This window comes from Rhinolophus sinicus, linkage group LG10, assembly GCF_036562045.2.
Source record: "Rhinolophus sinicus isolate RSC01 linkage group LG10, ASM3656204v1, whole genome shotgun sequence".
Lineage (NCBI taxonomy): Eukaryota > Metazoa > Chordata > Mammalia > Chiroptera > Rhinolophidae > Rhinolophus > Rhinolophus sinicus.
Window position 1 is genome coordinate 24,535,474 of NC_133759.1, and position 16,705 is coordinate 24,552,178.

The 16,705-nt window shown below is 36.8% G+C and overlaps 1 protein-coding gene across 2 annotated transcripts in view; it reads right to left on the reverse strand.

The window, feature by feature from the left end:
* UBE2E2 (ubiquitin conjugating enzyme E2 E2) overlaps positions 1 to 16,705 on the reverse strand; it is a 292,593-nt gene that overhangs the window by 61,653 nt on the left and 214,235 nt on the right. For both annotated transcript variants that reach the window (XM_074312784.1, XM_074312785.1), the window contains exon 4: positions 3,308 to 3,440. In XM_074312784.1, coding sequence (XP_074168885.1) covers positions 3,308 to 3,440 — 133 coding nt within the window. The remainder of the gene's footprint in view (positions 1 to 3,307; positions 3,441 to 16,705) is intronic.

Below are 16,705 nucleotides of genomic sequence, written 5' to 3' on the forward strand. Positions count from 1 at the left end.
CCATGTCAACAAATTTGGCCTCAAAATAATCATTCAAGTATATAAAATATGCAATTATAAGGATGCTCATTTCATGACTAATTATAACAAATATTGACAAGAGCTTAAATGTCCAATCACAGAAAATTAATTAAATTTGATGTATTTATATAACTGAATACTACATAGCTTCTATAATTGTAATGTGGTTATATGTTTACTGGAAATATATAGTGTAGGGTGAATATCTAATGTTAGGTAAAAAAGTAATTCCGAAACGATGGGGAATATGGACCAATTTTTATGTGCATATATTTTTGTGTGTATGCATAAAAACATTCTCATATGTATATACGTATACAGGCAGAGAACAAAAAAATCTCAAAAGAGATATACAAAATAGAATGAATAATTACTTTTTGGGTTAAGATTATAGATAATTTCCTTTTACTTATCTGCAATTACTTTCTATTCTATTATAAATGTAGATTTTGAAAAGTTAAAATAGTAAAATATGCATTAGACTTTTAAAATAAAAAAGTGCAGGTTTTGAGCATAGGAGTAATTATCTATAAAATGAATAAGAAATGTAGTCCCCAATAAGCTATAAAGCAATTTCTACTTAAAAAATAGTTATCTGACTTATAACATTAAAATGTATGTCTACACTGAAAAAGAAATCCAGTATTAAAAAACTGGGACATATCAGCAACTTATTATACTTTTCTTTTTGGCTGTATTATTTGTAAAGATTCACTGAACAGATATTTTCCCAGAGAAATAATATTATCAGTGGTGGTTAAGAATTCAACTAAAGACTTGGCATCTGATACTTCAGATGCAACTGACAATGTCATACAAACAAAAATGCTCTAGATTTAGTAACAGATGCGTAAATGTATTGATTACACATATAGAAAAATCAATGTACTAAAAATTGTACTGAGATACAGCATTTGAAAGTAGAACTAGTACTCGGCCTATTTGAAACTAAGTATACTAAGTTTAATGAATATTACATACTGAATTAAGAATTGTTTTGCTCGCCTCATTAGAATTCAGGAGATTTCTGAAAGAAATTATTGAATAGTTCATCTCTGATTTTTGAAAACTTAGGCACTGGACTGTGGGATATTCAAAATGATGAAGTCCTACTCCCAAAAAGTTCCTGTGGCAAGAAGAGTCATCCAAATCACTTCGCTAACCTTTAAGTGGTGTATTTGAGCACTATGGTAATTTAAGAGTCCTCATTATAGAGTCCAAATATGCAAGTTTGGGAAAAGTCACCTATGGATCCAATCATGCTATAGACTAATTTTATGGTATGGATATTTGATAACCATTAGAGAGCCAATTAGATTTATTTGTGAGCCTTTGCTGTCACCGACAACTCTCCCTGACACCTACTGCTACTCTGGTTCATTCTGCAGAGTATTGGGAAATGTTGCATGAATCCAAACGTGTGGCTAAGGTTGTTGGAAAAGAACATAGCATGACGGCAACAGAGAGAAAAAACAAGACTTAACTCCAAATAGGGACTATTTAGAGTAATAGGAGACGGGAAAGGCACGAACACGGTACTTCGAAACTAGTAATAATAAAAGTATTGCTTTAGGTAACAGCTTTCAAGACACACACAGACTTCCCCCTTACAGTAACATATCTGTCTACAAAATCTGATTTCTAAAACTGATAAATTAGGTGGTGATAATTTGCTTTGAAAATGTTCCCAGAGGTTTCTAATAAGTGTGCATTTAAATTACAATTTGAGTTACCAAAGTTTGAGTTTTCTTTTTGTCCTAAGCGATTGTCTAATCAAATTCATTCAGTGGAGGGATTTAATTTTTTCTGGTGATAATCTTGACAAGTACTAATTCAGCTTTTATTACTATTTTTTTTTTTTTTATAATAACACTCCCAGTATAGGGAAGCCCAGTGTCTCCAAAGTACAGCTACTCAGAAGCAGACTGTCTAGCAATGGGTCACATTTTCCTTATATAGAACTGAAATCTACTTTCCTGTAACTGACACCTTCCTGCTTCTATTTTTGTCCCATCCAGCCTTCCAGGATAAAGTCTAACCTCAACCCACACCACAGTTCCTGAAACATCTGAGGACAGATATCACATCCCTTCTATGTCCTATTTTTTCTAGTAAACATCTCCAGGGTAACTGTGTATTTCAGCGGAAAGTACATGGTCCCTGGAGTCAGAGCTCAGTGGATTCTTGGTTGTACATTATTGGAAAACCTCTCGAAGCTTCATCATCGGTCAAAGGGAACATCCTAGCCTGACTTGGGTATTCTGGAGAAGTGAGTTGGCACAGCTGATGCCCACTACAGTGGACTCAGTGAAGAAACTCAAGACCGCTAATGGCTCTCTTTCTCTACCCAGCTTATTCTGGTTTGTCCTTCTTAAAATGAGGTGCTGAGAAGTGAAGGAGGCATGCCAGATACAGTGAGACTGGTTCAGAGTTCTGGAGACTGTACTCCTAAAAATGTCTCCTTAAGGCTTCAAGAACTCAAGTTCCCACAGAATTTTAGTCAGCTTAAGGCCTGGAAATTTTATTTACACGAAAATAAAGCAGTACTGGGAAATACGGTATCATGATTCCTTTCTGACTCTTAATGAAACACTACACAGCCATGTTAAATTTCATCTTGTTAGTTTTGGCTCACCCCTCCAGTCCATCAAGGCCTTTTTGGAAGATGAGTTATTTTACCTAACTTACTAGTTTTCCCTTCCTGCTTTGTTTTACACATTTCTGTCATGCAGAACTTGGATCAGCCCACACTTTTTGTGAGACGTGTATTTCACAGAAGAGACTACACAAGACTGAAAGGAGCACAGTTGCCTGATCTGAGTTTTCCCTCCTCTTCCCCACTCTGAACTTCTTTTACTGAAGAGGCTGTCAGGGAAAGGTCCTCACATCACTAGCAGTGCAACAGCTACTCCAGGAGACTTACGGGCTGGGCCAAAGTAGAGTGGAAAGACAGAAGTTAGGTATCAGCTATACTATGGCTTTGTCACTGAAAACCCTACTTCTAGCCATAACATGCTGTCTAATGTCACATTTAAACGTATACCACAGAAAGGAGACACTAAAAAAGGATGAGAAAAAGCAATGAAATATGAGTAAAGGGCTGGGGTGGGGGAAAAAGCTCTAATTTTTCACATTCTGCTTCCTTTTACATACAATCAGCCCTGTGGTGGTGTCTATACTAACAGAATAGACATGCATTCCTAGGTATGTATATTTAAGAATATGTATATGTATGTACATATACAACAATATACATTGCTAAAATGGATGAATATTTCATACTGACCTTAGGGGGTTTAAACGGATAGTCTGGTGAAAAGGTAATGTCAAGAAAGAACACCCCTCCTTCATAGACAGATCCTGGGGGTCCCAATATAGTTGACCTCCATTCATAAATGTTGTCTCCTTTGGGTCCAGCACTGAAATAAGACATACAAATGAAATGTGCTTAGAGATTATATAAAGCCTGGAATTTAAAAAATCTATGGTAACAATAAATTCAGCAATTTCATAAAAACGCAACAAAGTTAATAAGTTAATTCTATATGATGACTCATTTGTCAATATCATCAGTATTCTATAAACGATGTATGTTGATATTACTTAATATAGAACAAAGAAGATTCCATTTTGTCATTCACAACCCTAAATCAATGAACAAAAGATTCAAAGGACATAGACGGGAGGCAGGAGCACAGATGTTTAATAAAGATTAAATTATTTTTGAGGTCCTGAGAAGGGTAATATGATCATAGGGTCAAAGAGACACATTTTCAAAGCCAAAAGGGCAGCTGGAGAAAAAGAAGTCTAATATCCCTTTGTTAACAACTGAGAACACAAACAAGGTTCATGGCGATCAGTAAACGTTCACTGTCCATAAAACTCAGCTTAAGTATCATATCCCATCTAATTCTTCTTTTCTCTCTTTCCATCCCAAAATGCTCTTTTCATCCCACCATCTCCACCACCACGAATCACTGACTAGTGTGGTCTGTAGAAGATAACATGTATCACTTTGTTGTATAACTGTGTTTTGTAACGGTTTATGTTTTCTGTCCCTCCCTAGAAGTTCCTTGAAGAACAGATTTTGCCTTGTCCTTAGTGTCTAGTAAGTAAATGTTTGTTGGGTGATGATGGATTAATAGCTGAAGAGAAGCCACATGGCTACTAGCAGCAAACATATGTCCCTGAGTCTTAGAGAAACTCACTGAGGAAAATAAGGCCCACAGGAGTCAACTGACTTGCATTAATTCTCTCAAGCGAACAGAAGGGTAAAAATGTGGCTTTTCAGTGTTCTTTGTGCTACATCAAGCTAATTACCTCCATCTAACAGCCAGACATTCTCCTCATCCCTGTTAAGGTGCCTGGGAAGGACTTTATTGTCAACAGAGATTTAGCTGCTATTCGCTCTCATTTTGAAATTAGCTTATATCTACAAAAACACACTGCTCAAAAGCGTGCGTCTTAACCAAGTTGGGATTATCCTGGGAATGCAAGGATAGTTTAATAATAGAAATTTATTAATGCAATTTAGCTCACTAACAGATTAAAGTAGGAAAATAAAAGGTAATTTCAATAGATGCAGAAAAAGTACCCAGTAGGCTTTAATGATAGCCATTCATGATAAAAACTCTTAGCAAAATAGGAATAGAAGGAAAAACTTGAGCCTGATAAAGGGCATCTATCAAAAACCTCACAACAACTAACATTCAATGGTAAAATATTAAAAGCACACCCTATAAAATTGAGGAACAATGCAAAGAAGCTCACTAGATCCACTCTGCATCATTACTGTACTAGAGAACCTATTCACCAAGTGATGGAAGACGTAAGGAAAAAACAAATGATGGACTGGGATGGAAAAAATAGAACAGTTAACTTTTGCAGTATTTATGCACACAGAAAACTCCCCAAATCTCTACACAATTTACTAAACTTAATGAAAGAGTACAGCAAAATGGTTGGATATAAGATCAATATGCAAATATGAACTGCATTGCGATACACCAACAAAATTAGAAAATGTATTTTAAAATACCTGTTATAATAGTATTAAAATATAAGGAAAATTTCATAAAATGATTATGGAGTAAATGATAAAACTTATTGAAATACAACACAAGAGAATTAAGTAGAGAGAGAGATACCAACTTTATGGGTACGGAGACCCCAGTATACTACAAATGTCAATTTCCTCCAAATTGATCCAATGCAATTCTAATCAAAAGTCCAATAACTTTTCTTAAAAATGAAACTTGACAAGCTGATTCTAAAACATGTTTGGAAGGTCAAAGGAACTCCTCAAACTTTTCCATACACATGTGGAAAACTGATATATGTTACAACTGATGGGGCTAGGAAAACAGTTTTTGTATTTGGAAAATAGAAAATTGGTTTTCTACCTCAATAAATATGCAAACACCTTGTTGCAGATGGTTTACACACTTAAATGCATAAGTCCAAAGTTTTATTTAGAGTTTGACTACAGGGAGTGACAAGGCAAGCCATAAACTGAGACAAGGTATTTGGGTCATATAAAGTCGACCCACTTCTAGTGTTCAGAATATACAAATGCCTATGAATCAATAATAATAATAATAATAATAATAATAATAGACTATTAATCCATTAGAAAAGACATAAATAGGCATTTCCAAAAACAAGAAACATGAATGGTCAATAATCACACAAAAATGTTCAATCATTAAAATCAGGGAAGTGAAACTTAAAATTACAATTAGATACAGGCAAAAATTAGTGCCTGACAAAACCAAGCGTTGAGGAGCGTGGGAAGAACAAGAACTCCTATACACGCTGACGAGTGAGCTCAGTCACTTTGGATAAGAATGTGGACTTACTTACGCACTTCAGTTGAACACATGTAGTCCTATATTACAACCCAGCAATTGCACTTCTAGGTACCCAGCCCAGGCGAAATGTTTACACGTGTACCAGAATGTTCATGTACCAGAATGTTCATGTAAGCACTATTCGTAATAGCAAAATTGGAAACAACACGAATGTTCACTGACAGAAAAGCTGACAAATCCACCCAGAGGAATACTACTACACAGCAGTGAGATATACAGATTAACATAGATGAATCTTGAAAACATCATACTGAATAAAAGAAGTCTAAAAGGAATATATCCGATATGGTACTATCTCTACAACGTTTAAAACCAAGCAAACAAGAAAGTATATTGTTGAGGGACACATAGAGATGAGGTAAGGCAAAAAAAAAAAAGAATGAAAACAAAGTTCAAAAGACTAGTTTCCTGGGTGGGATCAAAGGGTGGAGCTTCAACGGTTCTGGAAATATTGGACTTCTCAGTATGTACGGTGGATTCAGGAGTGATCTGTTTATGACTGGTTTTCATAACTTACTTATATGTTAGATATGTTCTTATATTATGTATCAAATTTTCATACTAAGAAAAAGTATGCCAAAAAGTCTATGAAAATGCCATGTGACAACAGCAAGTTGCAGCATATGTACAGTGTGATCTTACTGTATAAACTAGAAGCAAAAAACAGTATTTTATGTTGTATATAGATACATATCTATGTCAAAATCTTTTAAGAAATGAACTGGAAATATACCTAAATTCATGACAGCGGTTGTGTAAGGAACAGGGTGGAGTGGGGTGATGGAAGGAAATAGATCTGGAGATGGGAATCAAGGAAAGTTCAATTTTATCTCCAGTGTTTGATTTCTCTTACTTAAAAGGAGATGAAGAAAAACAATAAAATCATAGTTAGCGAAGTTTAATGTAAAGTGTTAAAATACACTGAGCAGCAGTGGTGCAGGGGCCAGAATACAGCCTTCCTGTCCCATCCTCCCTTTCACTATCTCTCTTGAAGCTGACAGTGAGATGTAGACAGAATATATTAAGGCCAAATGACAATTAAGCTTTGGCAACAGCAGTCCCTTGTTGCCAGACAGGCTCACTCATTCAGATGAACAATACACATGGTTACGCCCTGAGCTATAATTAGACCCAGCACCAACAGATAAGTTTATCAGAAGGAAGAGCTTAAAAGTAAATTATAGGTTTGCAGTTACAGTATTACTTCAAGGTAGATGAAAAAATTTAGATTAAAAAATACACACAGGAGCTATGAAACTATGTGCACAGACACATTTCCCAGATACAAAGATATGTAATTATATATAGTGACTCAGATATATAGTGACATACATATGTGTGTATATATATATATGTATATGTATATGTGTATATATGTATGTGTGTGTATATACACACACGCGCGGTAGTTAGCTAGTTAGTTGTTAGTTAGTTACATAATGTAGGCTACATAAGGAGTCACCAAATACCGTGTTTCCCCGAAAATAAGACCTAACCGGAAAATAATCCTTAGCATGATTTTTCAGGATGACATCCCTTGAACATGAGCCCTAATGCGTGTTTTGGAGCAAACCTTAAGACCCGGTCTTATTTTTGGGAAAACACGGTAGTGCCACCACGGAAGGGACTCAGAAGAAGGTAGGAGATACCTCCCAGAAGTAAGGAATGTCTGTAGATAACTTACATTCAATTTGGGCCTGTTCCAAGTTATACCTGGCTCTTGGTCAGAACTCAATTTTATTGGTTATTTGAAGTCAGTCAGCTGCCTATGCAGTTATTAACAGTGGATTACTAACGCAGCTAACATTAATACTCTGAGTTGGTTTATGTTGCCAAACTGTATCTGTTAAAGAAAGATGGGATAGCTATAATACTTGAGCTGAATTTTCTGACCTCCTCTATCATCTCTGAAATGGCATGTTTGCACCACTTGCGATCCCAAAGCTTATAGCTGAGGTTTGTGAACTAGATAGCCCTCTGTCCTGCTCCGATTTCGTATGTCCCACTTGGAAAACCTGGTGTAAAAGTCCAGAACTGTGTTGTACAATATGGTAGCCATGTAGCTACTGAACACTTGAATTGTGGCTGGTTCGAATTGAGATGTGCTGTAAACGCAAAATACATAGCAAATTTTATTGACAATGCAAAAGAAAGTAAAATATATCATTACTTTTTCGTTAATTATGTTGAAATAATATTTGGGATATATGGGGCTAAGCATATTAAAATTAACTTCACCAAATTCTTTTTACTTTCTTTTTTTGTATTTTTTATCACACCTCATTGTATATATACTATGTTTTCTTTTTGTTTGTTTTTTTAATTTATTGGGGTGACAATTGTTAGTCAAATTACATAGATTTCAGGTGTACAATTCTGTATTACATCATCTTTTTACTTTTTTTAATGTGACTGCTAGAAAATTTAAAATTATACATGTGGCTCACATTGTACTTCTATTCGATAGTAGTGTTCAAGAGCAGTGCTGTCTGACAGAACTTTCTGAGGTAATGGAAATCTTCTAGATCTTACCCTTATCCAATATGGTAATCGCCAGGTACAGATAACTATTATGCACTTGAAATGAGGCGAGTGAGAATGAGGAACGGGATTTTCAATTTCGTTTTATTTTAACGAATTTAAACTTAAATAGCTCCTTGTGGCAAGTGGTCACATACACTGGACAGTGCAGATCTAGGTGCCCTAGTGGCCCATGTTAACCAAATGTTTTTTTACTATGTCAGTATTTGGATCCACACAAAACAGAAGAATGGGCTTTGGTATACTTTGGACAAAGGAGTGAGAAGGAGACGCTGCAGACTGTTTTGTACTTTTTAATGATTGCTTCTCCTCCAAATTGATCAAATAAAAGTTGGTACCAGAGGACACCTGCAGAGTAGAGTGGTGGCGAAGAACAGGAAGAGGTTCTGAGCCAGACCTGCTTATCTGAAGCCTAGCCCTGCTACTGAAAATCTGCATGACCCTAGGTAAACATCTCATCTTTCTATGACTCAGTGTCCTCATCTGCAAGACTGGGCGATGACAGCACCAACCCTCATGGAGCAAGTGTGAAGTCTTAGTAGAATTAATTATACTCACTGAGCTTGAAAAATGGGTTCTGTAAGTGCCCGAACAGTAGGCCTCCAAATGTCAGCTGCTTTTTTGGTTGCAATGCATTGTGGATGATATGTAAGTTCACCAACACATGCAAAAGGTTAATTAACTCGTGATTTTATAAGAAGAGTTTCAAGATCCTACAAGACAGCTACCAAGACCTGTGGTGAAATAATCGTCATCCTGTAATCTAATCTTATACAGGGCAGAACTTTAGAAACCATCAGAATTCATCGCTGCCCTTCCTAGGAAATCCCATCTCTCACTGAATAGAATGTGTACTTAATAGCAGGATTTTCAGGTATGACGTTATTTAGCAATGCATTCTCATTTGCTGGCTTCTTAATAATCAATACCCTTAATGTTTTTATTTTCAGATTTTATTTTTTAAAGAAAAATAAACATAGCTAACAGTTGAATTTCAAAAGAAAATGTAATTAGATAAATCGATTAAAATACAAATATCAGTTGGCAAATTATAAATTGGTTGAATGCCCAAAGTTGCTGCTTAAAGAAATTCTGTTAGAGAATCAACATTATAAACTGAGTTCAGCTTTCCATGCTGCCACCTAGAGTGGATGAGCCCTATATGTATATGTAGAATATTATACCTTTACAATAAAAATGCTGCAAAGGACTAAGCACTCACTGTCTTTATTTAAGATAAGATGCTTTATATCTGTCTGACTACTTTCAATGTTCTGTGCCACAGTTGTGACCAAGACTTTTGGCCATGACTGCTGCCTTTTCATTTTTTTCATTTAACACTGTGAGACAGGTGAAGAGGAAAGGTGCGGGGGCCATGGTGGGGTCCTGGCTGCAGAAAACAAGGAACCTGCCTTTTAGAGAATCTCTGACGAGCTAACACTGACCTGAAATCTATGGGGACAGGGTGGGTGAGGAGAAGATAGTACAAGGGGATTTCTCAGGAACTCTGTATGTCAGACTGCTTATATGTCAGACTCAGCGTAGCTGAATTTATCGCTTCCAATGAGGATGCAAACTGTTCACACACAAATGATACGCTGTGCCTATGTCCGAAGTCCCCGTGGAAGTAAACAGCTGCAGGAATCTTGAGCTTCTGGCTTACAACATAATGATGTTTGTGTTTCTCTAGTGTCAGACCGAAAGGAAAGGGGGGTTCTATCCCTTCAAAGAAAATATGAGGGCAAAGCCCAGATCAGTTACAGATAAAGAAAAACTACATTCTTCCTTTTCCTTCTAAGCCACACTTTAATAAGACACATTCACTTGTAAGCACAAAGATAGGTCACAGAGTCAAAAAGAAACACGTTATTATTTTATATATGTGCATGGTTAGAATTATTTTATAATTATAAAGACTTTGGAAACCATTTAGTTCAACTTTTTCATACCAGAAGCAAGCACTAGAGCTGGACTGGAATTCCATTGAGTTAGACAAACAGGCATAGTATCAATCAGAATTACTTAAAATACTGAATTATAGAATTTTAATTCTTTAGTTAGCTGAAAGGACCCCAGAAATAAGGTAAGTGAGTTATTCTCAACCTTTTTCTTCCTTTTCACTATACCCTCTCTTTGCAGGAAAAATGACACACTTCAGCAGTGATTTTCAGCATGTATATATGTGGTGGGGGAGGAGGGAAAAGGAAGGAATAATTTGAAAAAATGAAAAAGCCTCTCCCTCATTGATAATCACTTCTATCCAAAGCCTTCATTTCGAAAGTGATAAAATTAAGGGTCCACAAAGTGAAGTGCTTTGGCCAAGACCACGCCTACAGAAGCAAACCTGAGCGCTGTAATCCTAAGGAGAAGCTCTTACTACGTCACAACTGCTGCAAATTAATATGAAGGCTCAGCAGGAAAAACTGTATGGTCACCATTATGATCAACTGCCCTGCCTAGGACAGGAGACCAGAGACCAAGACCAACATCTGGATTTTCTTTCACCTTTTCATAACGGGGACGTTTCAGGGACTAGATTCAGAGGTGCGGTAAATGGCCATTTTTATTTCAGCTATCAAATTTGATTTTTTTTAGCTTTTCAAACTAAAAATACTGATCTTTGACTACTCTCTTCATTTCTTTAGCTAACCTACCACTTCTTTTTGCAACACTGCTTTTGTTGTCCACCTCCCACCCCAACTCTGGAGCATTTTCCTCTACTCTGTGTGAGAAATGAAAGGTCTCTAGGCATCCAGAATTTGTGTCTCTTTTCTGTACTGTCAGGACAGTTCTGGCATGTGAGCTAGTGGAGCCAGTGGAGCAAGTCATGTTTCTGTATCACTTAAAAGTTCTCCCGCACGTGGGGCAGCCAGGAAGGCTGCGGAGCTTTACGTGCTCACCGGTCTCATCTGCAGTAAACACGCTTCTGACGAGAGTGCGAGCCACTGCTGCACCTACACAGTTTTCAGGAAACCAAACCCTTCTCAAAATACTTTGGTTCCCGAAAATGTTACGACTCACTGAGGACAGAATGTAAAGTTCTCTGTTATTCCAGTTGTAGCTTTATTACTTCCTAACATTTACACTCTATCAAAGTAAAAATTTCACTTGAAAGTTAAGATGGAGCAGATCTTAGGGACACTTAGCTATTCTTAGACAGGTCAGTTAAAAGTTATTAATTTGTACACAGAATTACTACAAAGGCAGTTTGTTTCCGAGTAAGTTAAATAACTTCCATATACTCAATCACACTTTTTACTGGCTGAGAACATCTTTTGTTTCCAAGATAGGAATATGGTCAACAAAAATTTCTTCATAGAGCTGCCTTATTTATTCCCCCAAACGGTCAGCTGTGATAGCCTACAACCTGCATGGTTCTTCTCTGTATCCCTGACACTACTATCTGGCTCCAAGACCCATCATCCTTGTTCTCTTTCACGAGGCCGCCTGGAGGCCAAGGTTAGCACAGAGGAGGAAGAGGAAACAAGTCAGCCAGAAGATTAAGAGCAAAAGCAAACTGTACACACAGATACTTAGAAAAGGTTTGTTGAAGGATAATAAAGAAGCATCAGCAGTAAAACACTATTAGTGTAGCATAGTGGTAAACAAAGTGGACTACAGATCCAGAAGCCAGGGTCCGAATCCTGGCTCTGCCACTTACGGTGTAACTTTTTTTTTCTTCCAATTATAGTTCACATTCATTATTTTGTATTAGTTTCAGGTATATATCATAGTGCTTACACCTTTATATAATTTATAAAGTGATCCCCCCTGATCAGTCAAATACTCACCTGGCACTATATATAGTTATTACAATATTCCCTATGCTTTACTTTACAGCCCCATGACTATTTTCTAACTACCAATTTGTACTTCTTAATCCCTTCACCTTTTTCACCCAGCTCCCTACTCCCAACCTTCCTCCCATCTGGCAACCATCAGTTTTCTGATGTTCTCTGTATCTATGAGTCTGTTTCTGTTTTGTTTATTTTGTTCTTTACATTCACATGTGAGATCATATGGTATTTGTCTTTGTCTGACTTACTTCACTTAGAATAACACCCTCTAGGTCCATCTCATGTTGTCTGAAATGGTAAGATTTCATTCTTTTTTATAGCCAAGTAATATTCCATTGTATATACGTACCACCACTTCCTTACCCATCTGTCTATCAGTGGACACCTACGTTGCCTACATATCTTGGCTATTGTAAATAATGCTGCGATGAACATAAGGGTGTATATATACGTCCAAAGTAGATTTTGTTGGATAAATACCCAGAAGTGGAAATGCTGGGTCATAAGGTAGTGCTATTTTTAATTTTTTGAGGAACCTCCATACTGTTTTCCATAGTGGCTGCACTACTCTGCAATCCCACCAACAATGCACGAGGGTTCCCTTTCCTTGTTATCCTTGCCAACACTTATTTGTTGATTTATTGATGACAGACATTCTGACAGGTGTGAGGTGTTATATCCTTGTGGTTTTAAATTGCATTTCTCTGATGATCAGTGACATTGAGCATCTTTTCTTATGTCTATTGGCCATCTGTATGTCTTCTTTGGAGAAAGGTCTACTCAGGTCCTCTGACCATTTTTAAATTGGATTGTTTGATTTTTTGGTGTTGTTTCAATTCTTTATAAATTTTGGATGTTGACCCCTTATCAGATGTATCAGTGGCAAATATCTTCTTCCATTCAGTAGGATGTCTTTTCATTTTGCTGATTGTTTCCTTTGCTGTGAAAAAACTTTTTAGTTTGATGTAGTCCCATTTGATTATTTTTTCGTTTGTTTCCCTTGCCCAAGGAGATATATCCAAAACATATATATAACACACACGTGTGTGTGTGTGTGTGTGTGTGTGTGTGTATAAAACTAAGAGCAATGTCAGAGAGTTTACTGCCTATATTTTCTTCTAGGAGTTTTTGGTTTTAGGTCTTACATTAAGTCTTAATCCATTTTAAGTTTATTGTTATTCTAGTTTCATTTTTTTACATGTACCTGTCCAGTTTTCCCAGTACCATTTATTGAATTGACTGTCTTTAGCTCATTGTATACTCTTGCCTCCTTTGTCATAGATTAATTGACCATATAGGTGTGGTTTATTTCTGGGCTCTCTATTCTGTTCCACTGATCTATGTGTCTGTTTTTATTCCAGTCATGTTGTTTTGATTACTATAATCTGGTAGTATATTTTGATATCAGGTAGTATGATACCTCCAACTTTGTTTTTCTTTCTCAAGACTGCTGTGGCTATTTGGGTCTTTTGTGGTTGATATAAATTTTAGGATTATTTGTTCTAGTTACGTGAAAAATGCCTTTGGTACTTTGATAGGGATTGCATTGAATCTATAGATTGCTTTGGGTAGTATGACATTTTATTGATGTTAATTCTTCCTATCCATGAGCATGGTATATGCTTTCATTTATTTGTATCTTCTTCAATTTCTTTCTTCAGTGTCTTACAACTTTCTGAATACAGGTCTTTTACCTGCTAGGTTAAATTCATTCCTAGGATTTTTGTTTGTTTGTTTTTTTGATGCTATTGTAAATGGTATTATTTTCTTAATTTCTCTTTCTGATAGTTCTTCATTGGTGTATAAAAAATGCAACCAATTTCTGAATATTAATTTTGCATGCTGCTACTTCACTGAATTCATTTATCAGTTCTAATAGTTTTTTTCTGTGGAATAGTTAAGGTTCTATATCATATTATCTGAAAATAATGACAGTTTTACTTCTTCCTTTCCAATTTGGATGCCTTTTATTTCTTTTTCTTGTCTGACTGCTGTGGCTAGGACTTCTAGTACTGTGCTGAATAAAGTGGTGAAAGTGAGTATCCTTGTCTTATTCCTGATCTTAAGGAAAATGTGTTTAAGTTTGCACCATTGAGTATGATGTTAGCTGTAGGTTTTTCATATATGGCCTTTAGTATGTTGAGGTATGTATTTATTGTGTAACTTAAAGAAAGTTATTTAATCTCATGCTGTCTCGGTTCTTTCATCTTTGAAGTACTGGCTACCTCATAGCACTGGTATAGCCATTAAATCAGTTAATATGTGTAAAGTGCTTAAAACAGTACCTGGTCCATTAATTATTGTTATCAGGTAAGTGAGAAACCAGTAGGGTTGAATCAGGGTCCTGAAGCTCACCTCTCCCTTTATTCCTGGATTGAAGACATGAAAATAGGAAGAGATTCTCTTTAGCGGCTCTAATTTCCCTTTTCTGTCTACCATGTGACATCTGCCTGCTAATGTCTCTCTCTGTCCCTGAATCTTCTCCCATTAAATACTGAGCTCATGAAAAAAAATAACAAATGACTGGTAAGTCCCACCTTTCTTGGTTTATAATTCAGAAAAGAATAGCTTCAGTTTCTTACTTTCCATCCTATAATAACATCTGAGACAGCAGCAGGCCAAAATTCCCATGTGCTCTTTAATAGTAGTTTTAAAATTTGTCCTCTCACCTCCACAATATACACACATTATCACTCCAACAAAAACAAGTAACTTAATATAGAAACATATTTTTATTTTTTCAAGTTTAGGAGAAGAAAAACTAAATGTCAGCCCTGTAGGGGAAGAAAGGTGCTATGTGGCTAAAATAGACCCTGTACATAATAAGCCAGCACTAAAAGACACTATCAATAAGGTAGTGTTTAATGGTCTTACTTCAAAACTTCCCTATGATTATTTCAGGAGATTAGGATCTCCACAAGACCAAAATACTGGCTATGTGGTGCTGAGACATATTTTCAATGGTTCTCCACCTTTTCCTCAGTGCCTATTACGTGTAAGGCACTGCACTGTGACCTGGGCAAAATGAAAAAAACAAAACAAAAACACACAAAAACTGTCCTGATCCCCAAGGGGCTTCCTATCTGGGCAACTTGAGAGATCGCAAGATGTACGTGCTCTGTGGGATTCATTATCAAAATTCTTAGAGAGACCTGTGAAAAGAATGATTTCATTTCCTGATGGGTGGGTTTTCTTACACCACAGCAGTACCAGGAAGCATTTCAGCAGTGACCTGAGAAGAACATCAGACTCTCAAGCTAAGCATGTGGTTTGAATACATCCCACAGGTGGTTCGGAAATGGATTTCATAGGGAAAGGCTTCACAAAAGGGTGACAATTAAGCTAGGTTGGAAAGATGAAGTTGATTTTAACAGGTACAGGAAAATGGGGGCATAACAGGTTAAAGGCACTGCTAGAAAAAAAGCAAGGAGGAGAAAAGTGGGTTCCCTGTTGGGAGAGCAGCAAATATGCCAGGTGACTGAGGTTAGACAGAGTAAAGCCTTAAATGCCACGAGAGGAATTGGAAACGTATTCTGGAGACCTGTGTTTTTCAAATTTGTTGTTTCTAGGAGCTGCAGGTCTCCACTGAGGTCTTTTGGGATCACTAATCTCTGTACTCTGTACTTGAGATTCAATCAGAGAAACTTCACTGTGTGTGTATGTATGTGTTTGTGTGCGTTGATCGATCTATTTATCTATCTATCTATCATCTATTTATCTATCTATCTTGTATTTATTTCTCACATGACTTATTTCCACAAAGGGAGTCCAGTGCTTTAAAAAAAAGTTTGAACTGCGTCTGGAACTTAAAAAAACAAAAAGCTAGGGTCCCACATGACCAACAGACTCAACCACTTAATGAGCACTTGGGGTTGAGAACCACAATGGCAGACTACGGAGTCACTGAGGGCCTCAGTGCAGAAAGCAGCAGAGCTATGCAGACCTATTGAATCAGAATTTACATTAAAAAAAAATCTCTAGATGATTGGTATGCACATTAAAGGTGGACAGGCACTGATGGGAGATTCTAAATAGGATCACACAATGAAATCCTCATGACATAGTAAGATCCACCCTTTATTGATCATCTCCTACGTGCCAGGCAATATGGTGGCACTTTTCATGCTTCTCTGAGCCTTAGTTTTCTTATTTGAGGGGTGTTATATTTATTTACATTGTAGGGGTGTTATAAGAAATATATAAAGTGTCAAATCTAGAGTCTGGCAAAGAATGGGTGTTTTTAAAATGGTAACTGTGACTGTTAATACATATTCCCTCCAATTACTGCTACTCTGCCACTCACTGTTTCCTGAAACTAAGGCGCAACAAAGTTCAATGGCTTGACAAAGGTTAAGCAGTAAATGGTGGGCTGAGTTCAAACCCAGGACTGTGTTATTCAAAGGCTCATCCCTCCCTCACAACGGACAGCAAGCCTTAGCGTGGACTAGAGGTGGGAGAAATGGAAGGCATGGCAGC